Here is a 16,360-nt window from a genome sequence, read left to right as displayed (position 1 = left end):
AGAATGTACTCACTAGTAGCCATTTATATATAACACAAAAGTTAATCACAGTATCATATGCTACTGTGAACTCTCTACGCTTTGTATCCCTCTTCCTAAGTTCCATTTGTATAGTTGAAAGTCATCTTCCTATAAGCAGTATACAGATGTGTAGGAAAATATTAGTTTCATCTTCTCTTATAAGGATACTTTTGTGATTTACAAATTGTGATTAAAACCTTGATGAGCAATATATTCAGTATCATACACCTTGATGAGCAATATATTCAGTATCATACACACATCAGTGCCAAATTCTTTTCATACAAATAATAGTTGCTCATTCTATCCAATTAGGAAGGCATACCTCTGACTCGGTTGTAGCAAATAAAAAAATACTAAATCTCTTCCTTGACTCCATTTTCACTTCCAAGTTCCAACCATTGTATGATCTTCGCGGCACTGTTCTGGATTCCATCTTGTGATCTTGCGCTCCTTGACAGTATAACTCTCCAACCACAATGAAGAGTCTGCACTACGACTATTTCTGCTGACATCAACAACCAGTAATGTCTTTGCCACACCTCCACAAAGCCGAGTTAAAAGGCCTCCTCCAAACTCACCTCAACCATTGCTTATCCTTCTTAGCTGTAATTATGGCTTCACCAAAGCACGAACTGTTAAGCACACTACACCCACATAGCAAAGCTTTACAATTTGATTGATTTAGAGAAAACTGAAGCTTCAGTACTATCTTTGACATAGGGTCTGCAAGAGCTTCAGCTTTGACATAGGGTCTGCAACAAACATAAAAAAAGCTAGACCAAACCCATGTTTAAGTTTTACCGAAAATGCTGAATTACATTAGAAAACAGAACCAACCCTTTATTTCATATGCAAATCAAGAACAGAGCAATCAGTCAAGCACATAGAATAGGAACGAAAGCCAATACCTGGTCGGGTTGACGTAGGATGCGGCGAAATCCAATCAAGGAAGCAACAAGGGTGAGATTCTCCGGCGACACGTAGACGGTTTCCGATGTTCAGAAACAGAGCACTTTACTTCAACTGATGACTGACTTTTGCGGCGGGACAGTGACGATACATGTACTATTTGCTTCAGCATTTTTACGGTTTTTGTTAGAATTTGTAAAACTCCAATGTGCATTACCGTTTTAACAGTTTTATCGGACTTTAAAGTCAAAACTGTGTTGCTGTCTAGGTAAATTTTATGTTTAATTCACTGATCCGAGAGTTTAGCCACCAAATTGAAATAAGAAAGACCATTGCATCTTTGCCTGGCTCGAGCTTTCACTCATTCAACCAATCACTTTATTGACCTGACATGATTAGGTAACCGAAACTGCTGCATTTTCAAGGATGCAAGTGATACTGGGAGAGGATGAAACTCTATTATGATGGTCTGTGACTCGTAGAGACCAACAATTTGCAACTTTGGTACTAATTTGTTGGAATTTGATTTTAGGGAGTTTTCTCCATGCCACTTTGAGTACTGCTACACAAGTACCCAGTCCCTCAATTGTGAGTCTATTCTCATCCGGATTTTAATTCTTTTCCCCTTTTCTTTTATGCCAACAATTTAATCCGTTTGACACATTAATTCTTTAGATGGCTTTGAGAGGGGTGATTTTGTGTTGTTCTGAATTTTATTAACACTAGACTAATGCATTTTGCAGGTTTTCGTCAGTACGTGATAAGTAGTGAGTTTGACTAGCACCGCTTTTAGTACTCTGTTCTTATTTACTTTTTAAGTTCTGATTTCCTCATGTTTGGGCCTTGTGCCTCTTTCTTCTAAGCTGGGATACAATGCATGAGATAGCTCTCGGGGTGGCTCGCGGAATTGAGTATCTCCACCAGGGATGTGAGATGCAAATTCTACATTTTGACATTAAGCCCACACATTCTTCTTCACAAAAACTTCAAGTCCATAATTTCAGACTTCAGGCTTGCAAGATTCTACCTGAGAGACCAAAACACAGTATTTGTTACATGTGCAAGAGGCAGAAGGGAATACGTAGCACCAGAAATGCACTAGAAAATCATTGGAGGTGTCTCTTACAAATTAAGCTGATGTTTATAAATGGCGGGACGGAGAAACTGAGAAAGAACCTAAATGCACACGTAGAAATGTCTCTTACCACTGTCCACAATATATGACAAGGAAGGATTTACCAGATGAGGCAGATAATGAGGAGGTGTCTACACTGTCACATATTCACAGAAAGCTACAGAATCAGCCCCCATGGTATGCGAGGAATGCAATTTATGGCCTATTAATGTATCGCTCTTCTTAAACTTCATGCTTCATTAACAATCACCTTCATGTCTGCATTATCAATATCTGTTGAAATTTATTTATTAAGTCAGTTCCTAATAAAAAAATTGGTTGAAAATTCTGAATTTCGAAAGTTTATATATGTTTTCTATTACGTAAGAAGATATGTTGCTTTATAAATTTCATTGCAGTAACACATCAATTGGCCTGTCTACACTCTACAACATCCATTAATTGTATCCGAAAGATTACAGACCAGATTGCAGAAATTAAACCTTTTAATTAGGCTTTGAACGTTTTCAAAGTTATTTTCAGAGTCAATGAAATTTGAACAAGTCAAGTTTTCCAAGGAAACTTAACTTAGGGGTAGTGCTGGTGTGCTGCCTATACTTATGTGGGGCCTGTGGACCTTGGAGTCAATTTAATCAAAATAGACTAAAGAGAAGACTTCAATGTTGTTAGTCTTGGTCCATTCACTTGCTGTATGGTCTTTGAAGAAAATGCTATAATTTCTGGATCATTTACTAAACGTGTTGTCTCCGACTTTGTAATTATTTCACACTTCATCATGTCAATGTCAGTCTTGGTCCACTCACTTGCTATATGGTCTTTGAAGAAAATGCTATAATTTCTGGATCAGTTACTTATTCTAAGCGTGTTGTCTCCGACTTTGTACTTCATCATGTCAATGTCAGTCTTGATCCATTCACTTGTTATTTGGTCTTTGAAGAAAATATTGTCGTTTTTGGATCAGCTACTTATTCTAAGCGTGTTGTCTCCGATTTGAGAATTATTCAACACTCACATAATGTCGATGCCGATACTTATCGAGTACTTTTAACTCAAAGTATTAACTAAAAGGTTTTTAGATTAAACATTATTATTTCAGTATTATAATTAATCTAAAAATACAATTTTAAAACAAAATTTCATGAAAGAAAATATATTTTTGTTAATGTTTTTACCTTGACATTTTTCATATAATAATTTATCAGCTTATATTATTTTTACCCAATCGGCCTAGTATATCAACGAGGCTGAGCTTCAGGCCCAACAAGGGGCCCAACTAGGCTGAGCATGATCGGACCATTTTATTGCAAAACCTCTTCCGATGTGGGATTTGTTTCACGGAGTTCATAGCCCTCTCCTCTAACTCTGATAACGTTCCGCCATTATGAAGCTCTTGAGCCACCCAGTGCACTTTCGGATAAGTCCAAGCTTTCCCATGCTCTGACCTAAACTTTTCTTGTTTGTTCTTTTATCAAAGGTTTTTAGTTTACTGTTGTAGAATTGAATTCTAAAGTCAGTTTAATTACCATGTCGTGGAAAATCCGTGGTGAAAAGTAGACTTTCAGAGAAGATCTCGATGTATTTTAGTAGAAGATATTGTTTGATGCTTCATTTGTTATTAGACACATGCAGTCCTTGGTAATAATGCAGCTCTCATTGTCACTGAAAGAGTTGAATTTTCCAAGGAGACCTGTTGTTTCTAATAAGAAACTTCGTCGAAACTCCATGGTGATTATTGGTGAAAAAGTGTGCAAAGTAAGAATCTGAGTGCATGCATTTACCATTTGATCTCCGCGGAAAATGTGATGCTTTCGGGAATGACATCTCAGAATGCTAAGACCAGCATTTAGTTAAACTAAGCGTGTTATTTCCGACAACTTGATGTAATTCAAGTAGTTCCAACTGAAAAGATCATGTACTTAACATTAACCTGCATGACAAGTTTGTATTCAAGTATTTCCAACCGAAAAGATCATGTACCACATAAAAGGCGAATTTTCCTTTCTCTGAAGTAGTCATTTATTAACTGATATCTAGTAACAAATATTGAAACACTGACTGAGATACAATTTAACAAAAACTATTTTGCAGTGGATTATTTTAGGATCAACACCAGTAAACCTTTAGAATGCAGGCATGTAGACAAGCATCTGTGAAATCACTTAACATTGTTTCTAATTAACTTGATGGGGTTGTTGTTGGTCCCGTCGGAGTTATGGAACCAAACGGATTGGGTGGCATGATCAAGCTTTCAGAGGGTCCTTCCAGCATTCTAACAACTCCTTTCATGGAAGGGCGACTCACCGGGTACCACTGGATGCACCAAAGTGCCACAATTGCTAATCTCTTAGCAATCTGAGCATCTCCATCATCAGCTAGCTCCAAATCCATCTCTTCTCCTTGGATCAACTTATAAATCAATTGAGGAAAATAAGCCTCGTTGTCGCTAGATGTAACAGCAGTTTCCTTCCTGGCTCCAATAACTTCAAGCACCAGCATCCCAAAACTATACACATCCGATTTGTAGGAGACAGTGCCAAAGTTGCCATTAAATACTTCAGGTGCAATGTAGCCCATAGTGCCTCTGGCAGCAGTCATAGATATAACACTATCTTCCTTGGAACAGAGTTTAGCCATACCAAAATCAGAAATTTTCGGATTAAAGGCATGGTCTAACAAGATATTGTGAGGCTTGATATCAAAGTGGAGAATCCTCTGGTCACACCCTTGGTGAAGGTACTCGATTCCCTTTGCTATACCTGTGATGATGTTGCAAAGTTTCTCCCAGTTAAATGAACTGCTGCTATTATTTGATCCTCTAGACTTGATGAACTTCTCTAGGGACCTGTTTGGCATGAGCTCGTAAATAAGAGCACGGTTCCCTCCTTCAGCTGAAAACCCAAGTAGGGGAACCACGTTTACATGGTGAATCCTGCCAATGGTTCCCACTTCGTTAACAAAATCTTCTCCACTTCCTTTAGAATCCTTGAGGACTTTTACAGCAATTGGCACTCCATTACTGGGAAGCTTTCCACTGAAAACACTTCCAAAACCTCCTTCACCCAACTTCTTCTTGAATCCATTTGTCATCTTCTTTATATCAGCATAGGAGTATCTTGTTGGTACATGGGACTTGTGATCATCTAGGAACTTTTCAATCTTTCTTTGATTCTCCTTTTCCTCTTTCCTCTTTATTGATTGCTTTAAATGGTAAAAGATGGCTACCGCCGTAGTTGACAAGACAACAAACCCACATACACTCACTCCCATGACAATAAACCTAGTTGATAGACCTGAATTAAATAGGAGATAATTAGTAAAGGTGAACTAGTAGATGATACTTTTTTGTTTTTGTTTTTACAATTATATTTTCTAGTGCCGTCTTGAACACAAGATATTTATTTCGTGGAAAGCTCACTAGGCACGTACCTTTGTGTTTTTGTATGGTAATGTGACTGTGAATGTGAGTCTGAATGTGAGTGGGATAACACTTCATGACTTGACATTCTGGGAAATCTCTCCATTCCAGGAAAAGACCATTGGCTAGTTCACAGCCACACGGATCTTCCTGTGTTTTTTGAACTGGAAGAAAGAATTCTGACAAAGTATAGCAATCACTGCCTACCGGCAAGTCATTCAAAGTAAAATTCTTAACAGCCAGAATTTGATAATGCCCTGGGACACTGAGACATGAGATCGGAAAGCTGTACCTGAGATCTTGTGCCTGGGTACAATTTAACAACGTCATGTTCCACAAATTGTTTTCGTACTCGTAAAAACAGCAATCTTCAATCAAATTTGCTGGTGGAAAGAGTGAGACGGAGAGAGTAAAATTAAGAAGGCGTCTCGGGAGGCAACCATCCTCATCATACACACGAAACTGTTGTCTCTCGTAATCGATTGTTTGTATTAGAAAGAATCCTGACGATGAGGAAAGCTTCATCATGGTCTTGTTGCTGAAGCTGCTGCAGAAAACCTCAAACTCTGGATGGCCACAGTGAAGGGGATAGTGTTGTAGACGGAATGGAAACTTGATATCAGGACCATCATGCCTACACCTTTGAACTGGGCAGGCCTGATCATCGGCTGCTTTGCTAATTGGTTTAACAATACTGGGGAACACAATTAAAAGCAAGAAAAGCAGAGGCGGGAGATTCATCTTAACTAGTTACTAGTTTACTCTCTTAGCATATATGAAACAGTTGGTTATAACTATTTACATACAATGTGCTAGTCTAAGGTCGATTCACATGATTTATAAGTCATACAATCTGCCATTGTAATCCATTTCGGAGGCAGAAAGCTGCATGACAATTTCACTCAAATTATTATTCTGCCTTATCACTTGACTTGACCCAACAGTGGCTGTCATTGCTCTAGGCTAGGGCAGCTTTCTTGGCAAGTGCATGACGAGGAAGGTTCTCAGTTTCTTCCTTCACTGTGTGGAATATCGTATTCCTATTCCTTGTATTTTTCTGTAGTCCAGCAAAAATTCTGCCTATTAAACCTTGCTATTGGAATGTTTTCTTTGTTGAAGGATGTCGACATAATGTGTGCCTCTTCAAACTAGGGTTTAGAGTTGTAATAGGAAAGTGTACGTTCTAGGTATTCAATTGTATTCGGATGATATTACCTTTTGTGTACCTTGTAACTCCCTATATAAAGGGCTCCTATTATCAATAATAAACACACAATTACAATTCTCTACAACACGTTATCAGCACGAGCTTTAACCCTAGCCGAAAAGAAAAAAAAACCTAAAAACCAAAACCCTAAAAGCTTCCCTCACCTTGCCGAAAACCCTAGCTGCAACCCTAGCCGCAAGCCTCCCTGCCGCAGCCTCCCTGCAGCCTCCAGCCTCTCTACCGCAGCCTCCCTGCAGCCCTCCTGCCGCAAGCCGCTGCAGCCTACTGCTGCCCTTGCCACGCACCAGCCCACCGATCTACCTGCAGCCCGCGCTGCCCAGCTCGCCTGTTTGCTACCTGCTGCCGCACAGTTTGCTGCCAAAACTGCCACCTGCTGCCGCACTGCTGCTGCCCGCTTGCTGCCGCACAAAACCGCTGCTGCTACTCGCTACTGCTCACTGCCACCACTGCTGCTCGCTGCTGCCACCACTGCTGTCGCTGCTATTTACTGCTGCCCTAACACGCGCGTGTTCACAAGCCTTGAACCATCACGTAAGTTTTTGTGATTAAAGTTGCAGCTTTCATGTATTTTTAAATTCTTTTATTTATTGCAGAATTGTGAAATATATGAACATGATTGTGAGTATTTTATAAGCGGAATTGTGGGGATTCACGCTTAACGAACTAAGAGTGTTCATAATAAACGAACTAAGAGCGTTCGTATGAACTAAGAGTGCTCATAATGCTCGGACTAAGAGCGTCCGTAAGCATCAAATTGTGACCATATTAAAACATTATTGTTTGGTCTAATCCAAAAGAGATTCTTGGAAATTGATTTCTTGGTAGCATAGCTCGGAAATCCTATTATTTTAGTTTTCGTGGAAGTTTAGCTCCGAAACTAGTATATCTTCTCTTCTTATTTTTAGGATGTCGAATGAACCTAGACTCGACTTTCCCATGCTTAACTCAACAGGCTCGGATTACCACAGTTGGGTAACCGATGTTGAGAACCACCTCACTTCAAAGGGAATATTACCCATAATCCAGGAACCTAACTCGGATCTTGTGTTCGTGCGAACACCTACAAAGCATGCTCAAGCAGTTATCTTGATGCGACGCCATATGGACAAGGCACTCAGATTGGAGTATATGTCGATCAAGGATGCAAGAGAGCTACGGGTAGCGCTAGAAGAGCGCTTTGGCAATGTCCAAGATTCCCTCCTCCCTGACTTGAAGGTTCAATGGAACAATCTGCGCTTTGTTGATTTCAAGTTTGTTGCTGAATATAATTCAGAAGCTCTTCGCCTACAGTCCATGTTGAGGTTTTGTGGACAACCTGTCACAGAGCAAGAACTAATTGAGAAAACTCTCTCCACCTTCCCCGTTTCAGCCATTGTGGTATCAAAGCAATACCGTACTGAAGTCAATGCTGGACGGATCACGAGGTTTCATCAACTTATCAATATCATATATGTAGCTGAGAAACATGATAACATACTCGTGAGGAATTATAATTCAAGGCCCATTGGAACTAAGAGCGTTCATGAGGCGAATTATAATGCACCCAAAGGAGGGCGCAAGGAGCGGAACCCTAAGAATAAGGGATATGAGGGATGTATGGGTCCATATAACCGCCCTAACCAGGAAGGAAACCGCAAGTTTGGTGCGGATACACGTGGTGGCAATTCCACACGTGGGAGAGGGGGTCGTGGCAACCCTAGCCGTGGTGGTGGCACCATGGATCGTGGTGGTGGCGCCAACCCTCATAGGGAACGTCCACAACGTGCACCTCAATTGAAGGGAGGCAACCACAATGATATGTGTCATCGATGTGGATCAAGTGAGCATTGGTTCAAGCAATGCAAGGCAAGCGAGCAACTAGCTGCAAGATACAGGGCATACAGGGACCTGAGGGAGCAAGAAGTGTACCTTGCAGAAGAAGAAGAAGAAGAAAATGGTGGAGACGTTAATCTCAATATAGAGGACTTCAAAGCTGAAGATGAAGTGCACAAGGATGCAGCAGACTTTGATTAGATTAGTTCTTTTATTTTCCAAGAATTTTTGTAATGGCAATATGCATGCCTTTGTCAATAAATGACAATTGTATTAACTCTTTCTTATGTGGTGCACCCAATGAAATATGATGTCTAGGAAAGTCATTGAGATTAGTGGTACTTAAGAGAGCCTCGCTCCACCAACATCTCTCTCTACTTTCCTGGTCATATTTGATTGGAGTTACCAAACGGATAGAGTGACTACAATGTGTCCTAGTTTGATTTTATTTTTGGATTAAACTTTTTGGGACCTTTGATGTAATCATTGGCTATCTTTATTAATAAAGTATCGTATTATTATTTGATGTCATGGACATGTTTTAATTCCGAACTTTATTATTTTTCAGTATGTTTCCTGGAGAGTTGGAATGCCTTGTTGATAGTGGCACCACATATACTATATTGCGACATAGGCAACTATTTCTATGGATGACGCATAGTCGATCTTCTGTGACTACGATGGCTGGACCATCACAATTGATTCATGGTTGAGGACCAGCTCAATTTATGTTGCCAAATGGCACAAGTATTAATGTCATCGAAGCTTTATATGCTCCTAGGGCTCGAAGGACCCTATTGAGTTTTAAAGATATAAGAGCCAATGGTTTTCATGTGGAAACACATTGTGAGAATGGACAAGAGTTCCTTTGCATCACCTCTAATGACTACGGACATAAACGAGTATTAGAGAAACTTATGTGTCGCTCTAGTGGGTTGTATGCAACCACTATTCGAATGATTGAATCCAACCATGTCATGAGAGATGACTTATGGGATTCTGACACATATAGGCTTTGGCATGACCGTTTGGGACATCCAGGTCGTGATATGATGATCCGTATATTAAAGACTTCACACGGTGTTAGCCAAATAGCCACCCTCAAGTATAAGGGCCAAGTTATAGTGTAGGGATTATGAGTAGGGGATATCGTACCCAAGGGATTGGAAAATCCACTCTAGCTAAGGAAAACCTAGAGGATGCTAGATGAATATGCAAATGTACAAGTCATAAACAAGAGCTCACAAGTGAACCAAAGTTCATGGTGAATATATGCAAGATGGTGTAGTGGTTTGATTTTTGGCTTTGAAAATGGTTTCGAATTAAATTAACACAAAATGAAACTTGAAATGTAAACTAGGCTATGTTAAATGAGATGTGATAAAATTGATGGAAGTTAGAGCTTTAGGTTGTTCACCATAGCCTCCCTTGCATGCATTGATGTTCAAACTATAAGTAATGCAAAATCCCAAATATCCAATTACCCTCTTAGCATCCGGATAAGACTACTAAGGCCTAAACTCCTTTTATTTTATCAATTTCCACCGGATAAGTGCGAAACTAACTACCCAAGAACAAGTTATATTACCGGATAAGTATCAATTCCTTGCTCCTAGATGCATAAAGATTTGAGTTTAGAAAATCAAGCAAGCAAACCAATCCTAGATCTAGGTGATTTTAACTCACTACCCTCACATACACACCTAGTGTGCTATCATGCTTTCAATGTCTAAAGCTAGCTATTCTCTAAACATTGTTCATGTAATGACAAATACAAAGTATTCAAATTAGCTAGATTTAAATACAAGCATTCACTTCTTGAATTAGCATGTGAAGATGATCATGGAAAATGCATCAAATAAGACTCAAACATCAATTCATTACAAGTTTGGATAGGGCTTTCAACCCTAGCCCCAACAAACTAACTACTCACTCATAATCAAATACATAAGCTTCAACATGTTTATGAACATCAAACTAAAAAGTAGGGATAGAGAAGGGACTAGTGATAATCAAGTTGAGGATGGTGTAGATGAACTCATGAAGGCATTGACATGGTGAAAATGGTGATGGTGATGATGATTCCTCAAGTGATGCTAGACTCCTCTCCTTCTTCTTCAAAGGTTGATGATGGAATATGAGATGTAGAGATGATCAAGTGGTGAAATGGTGGAGTAGTGAAGCTTTTTGTCTATGAAATGGAATGGGTAGATGGAAAAGATGATGCAGGTTGTGGTGGTGGTAAGTGAGGTTTTATGAAGGAGATGAAGAGAGAAAGAAGATGTAATGGGGTGGAATTGGTAGTTGGATGAGTGTGATGAAGGGATGTTTATATAGAGAAGAGAAAGAGGAATATGATAGTGGAAGTATGGATGAAAGTAGAATAAATGAGGTGGAGTATGATAGTGGAAGTATGGAGGTGGAGTATGGATATTATGGGTTCACTTTCTGCTCCTTTATTCCTTCAATTATATCTCCACCAAGAATTCGGAATGGGCCTCTGACTTCTTCATATAAAATGTTCCTCCATGAGTTGAGATCATCCTGGTAAAATTGCAGAGTTAAATTCACTGTGGTTCGGCCGTAAATGCTTCTGAAATACGTACAGGTCAGGTTTTCCAGTTTTCCTTTTTCAGCAAATTGGACTGACTGTTTGAAGGCCTTCCACTTCTATCTGGCTCTTGTACTCTTCATAAGAAATGTTTCTTAGGATGTCTAAAATGGATCTGGAGAGTTTCAGCTCATTTGGAGTTCATTTGGTCAGGCGGCCGCTCCTTCTTCCTTGTCTAGCTCACTTTCTCCTAGCCGGAGTAAGAAAATGTTCTAAGGTTGACTTTTTAGTGCATTTCCATTCTTCTCCATCATTTCCTAGCATGATAAGGAAAACAATAAATATATATATAAATAAACACAAAGGTTAAGCAAAGGTACAAGATTAGGGAAATAATGAAATTGAATTAGTCAACATTGAATTTGGACTTTAGAACAAGTAATTTCCATGTTTTAGGGGACAAATATGTATATGAATTATGATCCAACAAATACCCCCAAACTTGAACTTTGCTTGTCCTCAAGCAAACTAACCCAAATCCGACACTACAACAACTACCTAATCCTTCCAACAATTTCCTCAAAGAACACAATATAGATAGGGCATGGAAATCAAGTTAAGTCTTAAAACTTCATGGATCATGGATCAAATGCTTGCGTTTTGAAATGTGTAGCATGTCTTCAATCTGTCATTTCAACGTACCGAAATTGATAATGCATGTCAAACCATGTTAACCATAAACTCACAAGATATTCACTTTATTTTTCACACAAGTGTTTATGGGTTAACTAATCTACACTCAAAACAATCTCATGCAATTCCGCCATATGCTTGCTCTTCAATCTTATCTCCACTTATCCACAAAATCACATCTTGGATGAAAAATGGCTTTTATTGGATGTAATGAGGCTCAAGGTGAGGGGTTAAAGAAATGAAATGGAATGGAATAACAATTTTCAAGCAACTTAATAAGCAACAATCCTTTTGAGATTAAGAACTTAAGAACTAAAGATGCTCAAAATTTCAACTTTCTCACCACTCCCCCAAACTTAAACAAAAACTAATTATTGAATTGAAATAACATTCTTTTGAGATTTTCCTTCTTCTTTTTTTTTTTTTTTTATTATTTTTTTATTTTTTTTTACTAAAAAGAAGTAAAATTGCAAAACGAAGAACACCACCACACTTATTCTTTTTCGAATACCCCCAAACTTGTTTCTTTTAGCATCATGACACAAACAATCTCGTATTGCTCATTAAGAAAACTTGAAAGGGTAAGGCAAGTGTTTAAGTTAAGGGTAAACATTTATGGTGTGAAGAATTGAAAGGCTAACATAAAGGCTCAAATGGCAATCTAAGGATATTCAATCTTTTTGGGACATACTCATTTGGCCATGGTGGATTCCTAATTGCCTAAATCATTTTCAAGATGTAAGATTGAGACAAAGAGTTTCGAAAGATATGAAGCAAGTTCTAGAGATGCAAAGCAAATGAGATGTTCACTCATGAAGAAATTAGCGCTTAGAACAATGCATGCACTTCAATTAAGCTCAAATCTCACTATATGGCATGTAATAGCTCCCACAAGTCTCACTATGCTTCTCTACCTCAATATATTGATATGACAAATATGGATATAAATGAAATCAAACACTTGATCCATAATGATTTATTTTGAAAACATAAAGCTCAAAAGACCCAAACATTCTTTCTAGCCCACATTTATATTAAGCTCAAGTTCATCATTGGTGTTGGAAGGAACCTAGAATAAACACAAAAAGTACTAGAAAAACTAATTTTTTTTTTTTTTTTTTTTTGATATTAAACACTGACACATTCCCCCCACACTTAAATCTAACATTGTCCTCAATGTTAAAATGATGCTCTTAAAAGCTCTTCAACGAAACATTCAAGCATGGATGGAGTAAAAATAAACAACTTTACATAATTACTAAAAACAAAACACCCTCAAGTATATATATATATATATTTTTTTTTTCTTTAAATGACTACAAAAACTAACTACTAAAAACACAATAAAGCAATAATCCTTCCCCCATACTTATTTCATGCATTGTCCTCAATGTATAAACAAATATAAAGCATGCAAAGCATAAATCAAGCATAGAAGAGAAAGTTAACGCAACGAAACCTAAAACAAATTAAAATTCATGAAAATAAAAGAGAAGGAAAAGTTCAAGAAAGCAAATCTGCGTTGATGGCTCCTCCACAGCTACGGTTGAAATGGGTTGCCTCCCATGCAGCGCTTAATGTTTATAGTCCTTCAGCCTGGACTCTTCTCCTTGTTCACACGTCTTGGACTTCTCTTGTGGGCTTGTCTTATGGGCTTGGCGCCATCTTCTAACAGGATCCGATGGACACACGTGGTTGGGCTTGTCTTGTGCTTCTTCAACACGTCCACCAACTTCTTCTTCTTCATTATGGGCCATCTTGTGGGCTCTGGGAGGGTCAACTAGTACGCGTCCACTCCTAGTGATGATGGCTTGGGCTTGCTCATGTGGACTTGGCGCCGTGTTGCTTGGTAGCTTCCCTGTTTCAGCAATCCGGCCCATGAAAGGTTTGTACCTCGGGCCTCCATCCACAGCTACAGTTGAGGGCATTGATTAGTCATGTGCCCGGCAGCTTTCGACTATTGCTTGTCTGTCACAGCTCCTCGAAATTCGTTTGGTTCCCCCACGCGCTTCTCACGCGCCAATAATGCTTTCTTTTCTGTGATTTAGGGCACTTTTTTCAAGATTCACTGACTCTTACTTTGACTGTCCATCCAACGGTGGAGATTTGCATGCCTTGTTCCTAAAATAGGTGCATTCTGGGGATGGGACTATTCACCCAATATTTCTAACAGCAATCTTTCTTAATTGCTCATCATCACCGTTCTTCAATTCTCACATTCTCACAACCCATCACCAATGGAACCACAAACCCAGCAACCAACCGAGGATGGAGGAAGCAACAAAGCAGCCGGGAGTAGTGCTAACATGCATTGCAGGCGGAGCAGTACCAGGTGGGCTCCTACTACAGATCAGATAAGAATCCTCAGGGAGCTTTACTATGACAAGGGAGTTAGGAACCCAACTGCAGAGCAGATTCAGAGGATCTGTCTCCAGCTGAAACAGTACGAAAAGGTTGAGAACAAGAACATCTATTATTGGTTCCAGAACCAAAGGTCTCGGGAGCAGCAGAAGAAGAGGTTAACTTCGGATGTTCATGTGTCCATGCAAAGATCAGGGCTTGTTGGTGGATCCATTGATCTCAATTTTGGGTCAACTAGTTCTACTGGTGTTGGTGGATCCATTGATCTCAATTTTGGGTCAACTAGCATTGATCTCAATTTTGGGTCATGGGTCGGCTGCAGTGTTGACCCATATTCCTCCTCATCCTTCACTACTAGTACTAGTTGTTTGGACCCAAAATGAGCATTTTGGTTTGACAAAGCGTGTCTTGGAGAAATTGAGCCAATATCAGTGGCTCACATATATATTTTCGATAAGTTCAAAAATATATTATTAAGAGGCTAAATAAGGCCTACCAAACATGGAAATGAAAAATCAACTTTAGCACATTTTCCTACTTCGGCTAGGAGAAAGCGAGCTAGACAAGAAATGAGGGATGGCGGACTAACCATCCGAACTCCAAATGAGTTGAAACTTTCCAGATTAATTCTAGACATCCCATTGATCATTTCTTATGAAGAGTGTCAAAGCTCGTTCGGAGTGGAAAACCTTCAAACAAACAGTCCAATTTTCTGCAGAAGCAAAACTTGGAAACTGGACCTGTAAGAGGTCCAGCAGCATTTTCGGCCCAACCACTATATGAAAAGCTCTGAAAATTTATCAGGGTGATCTACACTCATAGTGGAACATTTCTTATGAAGACGTCATGATGAAAAACGGAGTGCTTGATGGAGATAAAATTGAAGGAATTTCCTTGTCTAGAAAGGCTTGGAAACTGGACCTGTAAGAGGTCCAGCAGCATTTTCGGCCCAACCACTATATGAAAAGCTCTGAAAATTTATCAGGGTGATCTACACTCATAGTGGAACATTTCTTATGAAGAAGTCACGGTCAAAAACTGAGTGCTTGATGGAGATAAAACTGCAGCAAAATTGGTGCAGTAAGTGCTTAAACCTAACATTCCATTAGTGTTTAAGTGCTTGAACCTAACAATTCCATAAACTCATAAGTGCTCCATAAACTCATAAGTGCTCCATCATGATCCCATTAAGTGCTCCATTATGATTTGTTTAAATGCCAAATAGTGTTGCTTGGTAGCCTATAAATAGAGGCTACAACATAGAACAATTCACACATTCACACATCAAAACATCTCTAAGATGATCTAAGTTCTCTCTAGAGCAAACCTCTCTAAGAGCAACTCCTCTCCTTTTCTTTCTCTTAGCGGTGATCACACTCCTAGTCCTAGTCTTCTCAGAAGCCGACTTTCAGTGCCACCAAACCCTCTGTCAACGTACTTCGGTCCTAGTCTCCTCGGGAGCCGACGGTAGTGCCGCGACCACAACGGTTACGGAACCAGCCAAGCAAGGGTAACGCCCTAGCAACCCAGCCAAGCTAAAGTCACGCTTTAGCAAGTTCTCCTCACTTCCCGGTGGTTCTCGCTCTGCTCGATCTACAACATCGAGTATCGATTTGGTGATTTTCAAGAAGCTCAGCAAAAGTCCTCGCCACGAGGCACAAAGAATCCCACGACGAGGTTGGTGCTCTCCTCGTCTACAGTCGCTCAAAAGAAGTCAGGTCAAGGGACACCCCCAACGACCGCACCCGAACGGTGCTGGCACGCCCGCGCAAAAAAGAGACTGTTGACCAGCTGCAACAAAATTGGAGCCAAACATTTTGGCACGCCCAGTGGGACAACATTAGAGTCTTTTATCTTGAAGCACATTTAACCACCGGGCTTCAAAACAAACATTTTGGCACGCCCAGTGGGACAATCTGGATAACACTAGAGTCTTTTTGTGTTCGCCATCATTGGGATGTCAGGGGAAAATCTTTACCAAAAGAAATTCCTAAAGTGACAAGATGGCCAATGTTGCCACCATTGGCAATATTGACATTGATGACGAGTTCGAACCACTCATCATTCCACCAGATGCTAGCCTGGATGAGAGGCTTCGCATCCTTACACTGCATAGTGAAAATTATGGGAAGCATCTGGCAGCTTCGATCGCGAAAAGGGAACAACGAATTCGCGAGTTGGAGCAGCGAATGAATCAGAATGCTCAGAAAGCTAAAGAGCAGTCACAAAAGC

General features: G+C 39.7%; 1 protein-coding gene and 2 long non-coding RNA genes across 4 annotated transcripts; 1 reads left to right on the top strand and 2 right to left on the bottom strand.

The window, feature by feature from the left end:
• Positions 1-149: 149 nt before the first annotated feature.
• LOC133720881 (uncharacterized) lies at positions 150-1,134 on the bottom strand. Of its 2 annotated transcripts, XR_009852006.1 has the most exons (3): positions 933-1,129; positions 281-668; positions 150-249 (listed from the first exon to the last, which is right to left on the bottom strand). It is a non-coding gene; the product is annotated as an uncharacterized LOC133720881 (long non-coding RNA). The 2 variants fall into 2 exon arrangements; XR_009852005.1 differs by having other exon boundaries at positions 150-668; positions 933-1,134.
• A 179-nt stretch (positions 1,135-1,313) lies between these two features.
• Positions 1,314-2,393, top strand: LOC133720882 (uncharacterized). The gene is made up of 2 exons (XR_009852007.1): positions 1,314-1,521; positions 1,677-2,393. It is a non-coding gene; the product is annotated as an uncharacterized LOC133720882 (long non-coding RNA).
• A 1,664-nt stretch (positions 2,394-4,057) lies between these two features.
• Positions 4,058-6,359, bottom strand: LOC133720880 (rust resistance kinase Lr10-like). Its single transcript, XM_062147363.1, has 2 exons — positions 5,495-6,359; positions 4,058-5,358 (listed from the first exon to the last, which is right to left on the bottom strand). The coding sequence occupies exons 1-2, from the start codon at positions 6,222-6,224 to the stop codon at positions 4,244-4,246; spliced, it is 1,845 nt and encodes a 614-aa protein (XP_062003347.1). The 5' UTR covers positions 6,225-6,359; the 3' UTR covers positions 4,058-4,243.
• Positions 6,360-16,360: the final 10,001 nt, after the last annotated feature.

This window comes from Rosa rugosa, chromosome 7 (genome assembly GCF_958449725.1).
Source record: "Rosa rugosa chromosome 7, drRosRugo1.1, whole genome shotgun sequence".
NCBI classification, from domain to species: domain Eukaryota; kingdom Viridiplantae; phylum Streptophyta; class Magnoliopsida; order Rosales; family Rosaceae; genus Rosa; species Rosa rugosa.
The sequence above is the reverse complement of the archived record's forward strand: the minus strand, read 5'-3'. Positions and strand labels throughout refer to the sequence as shown.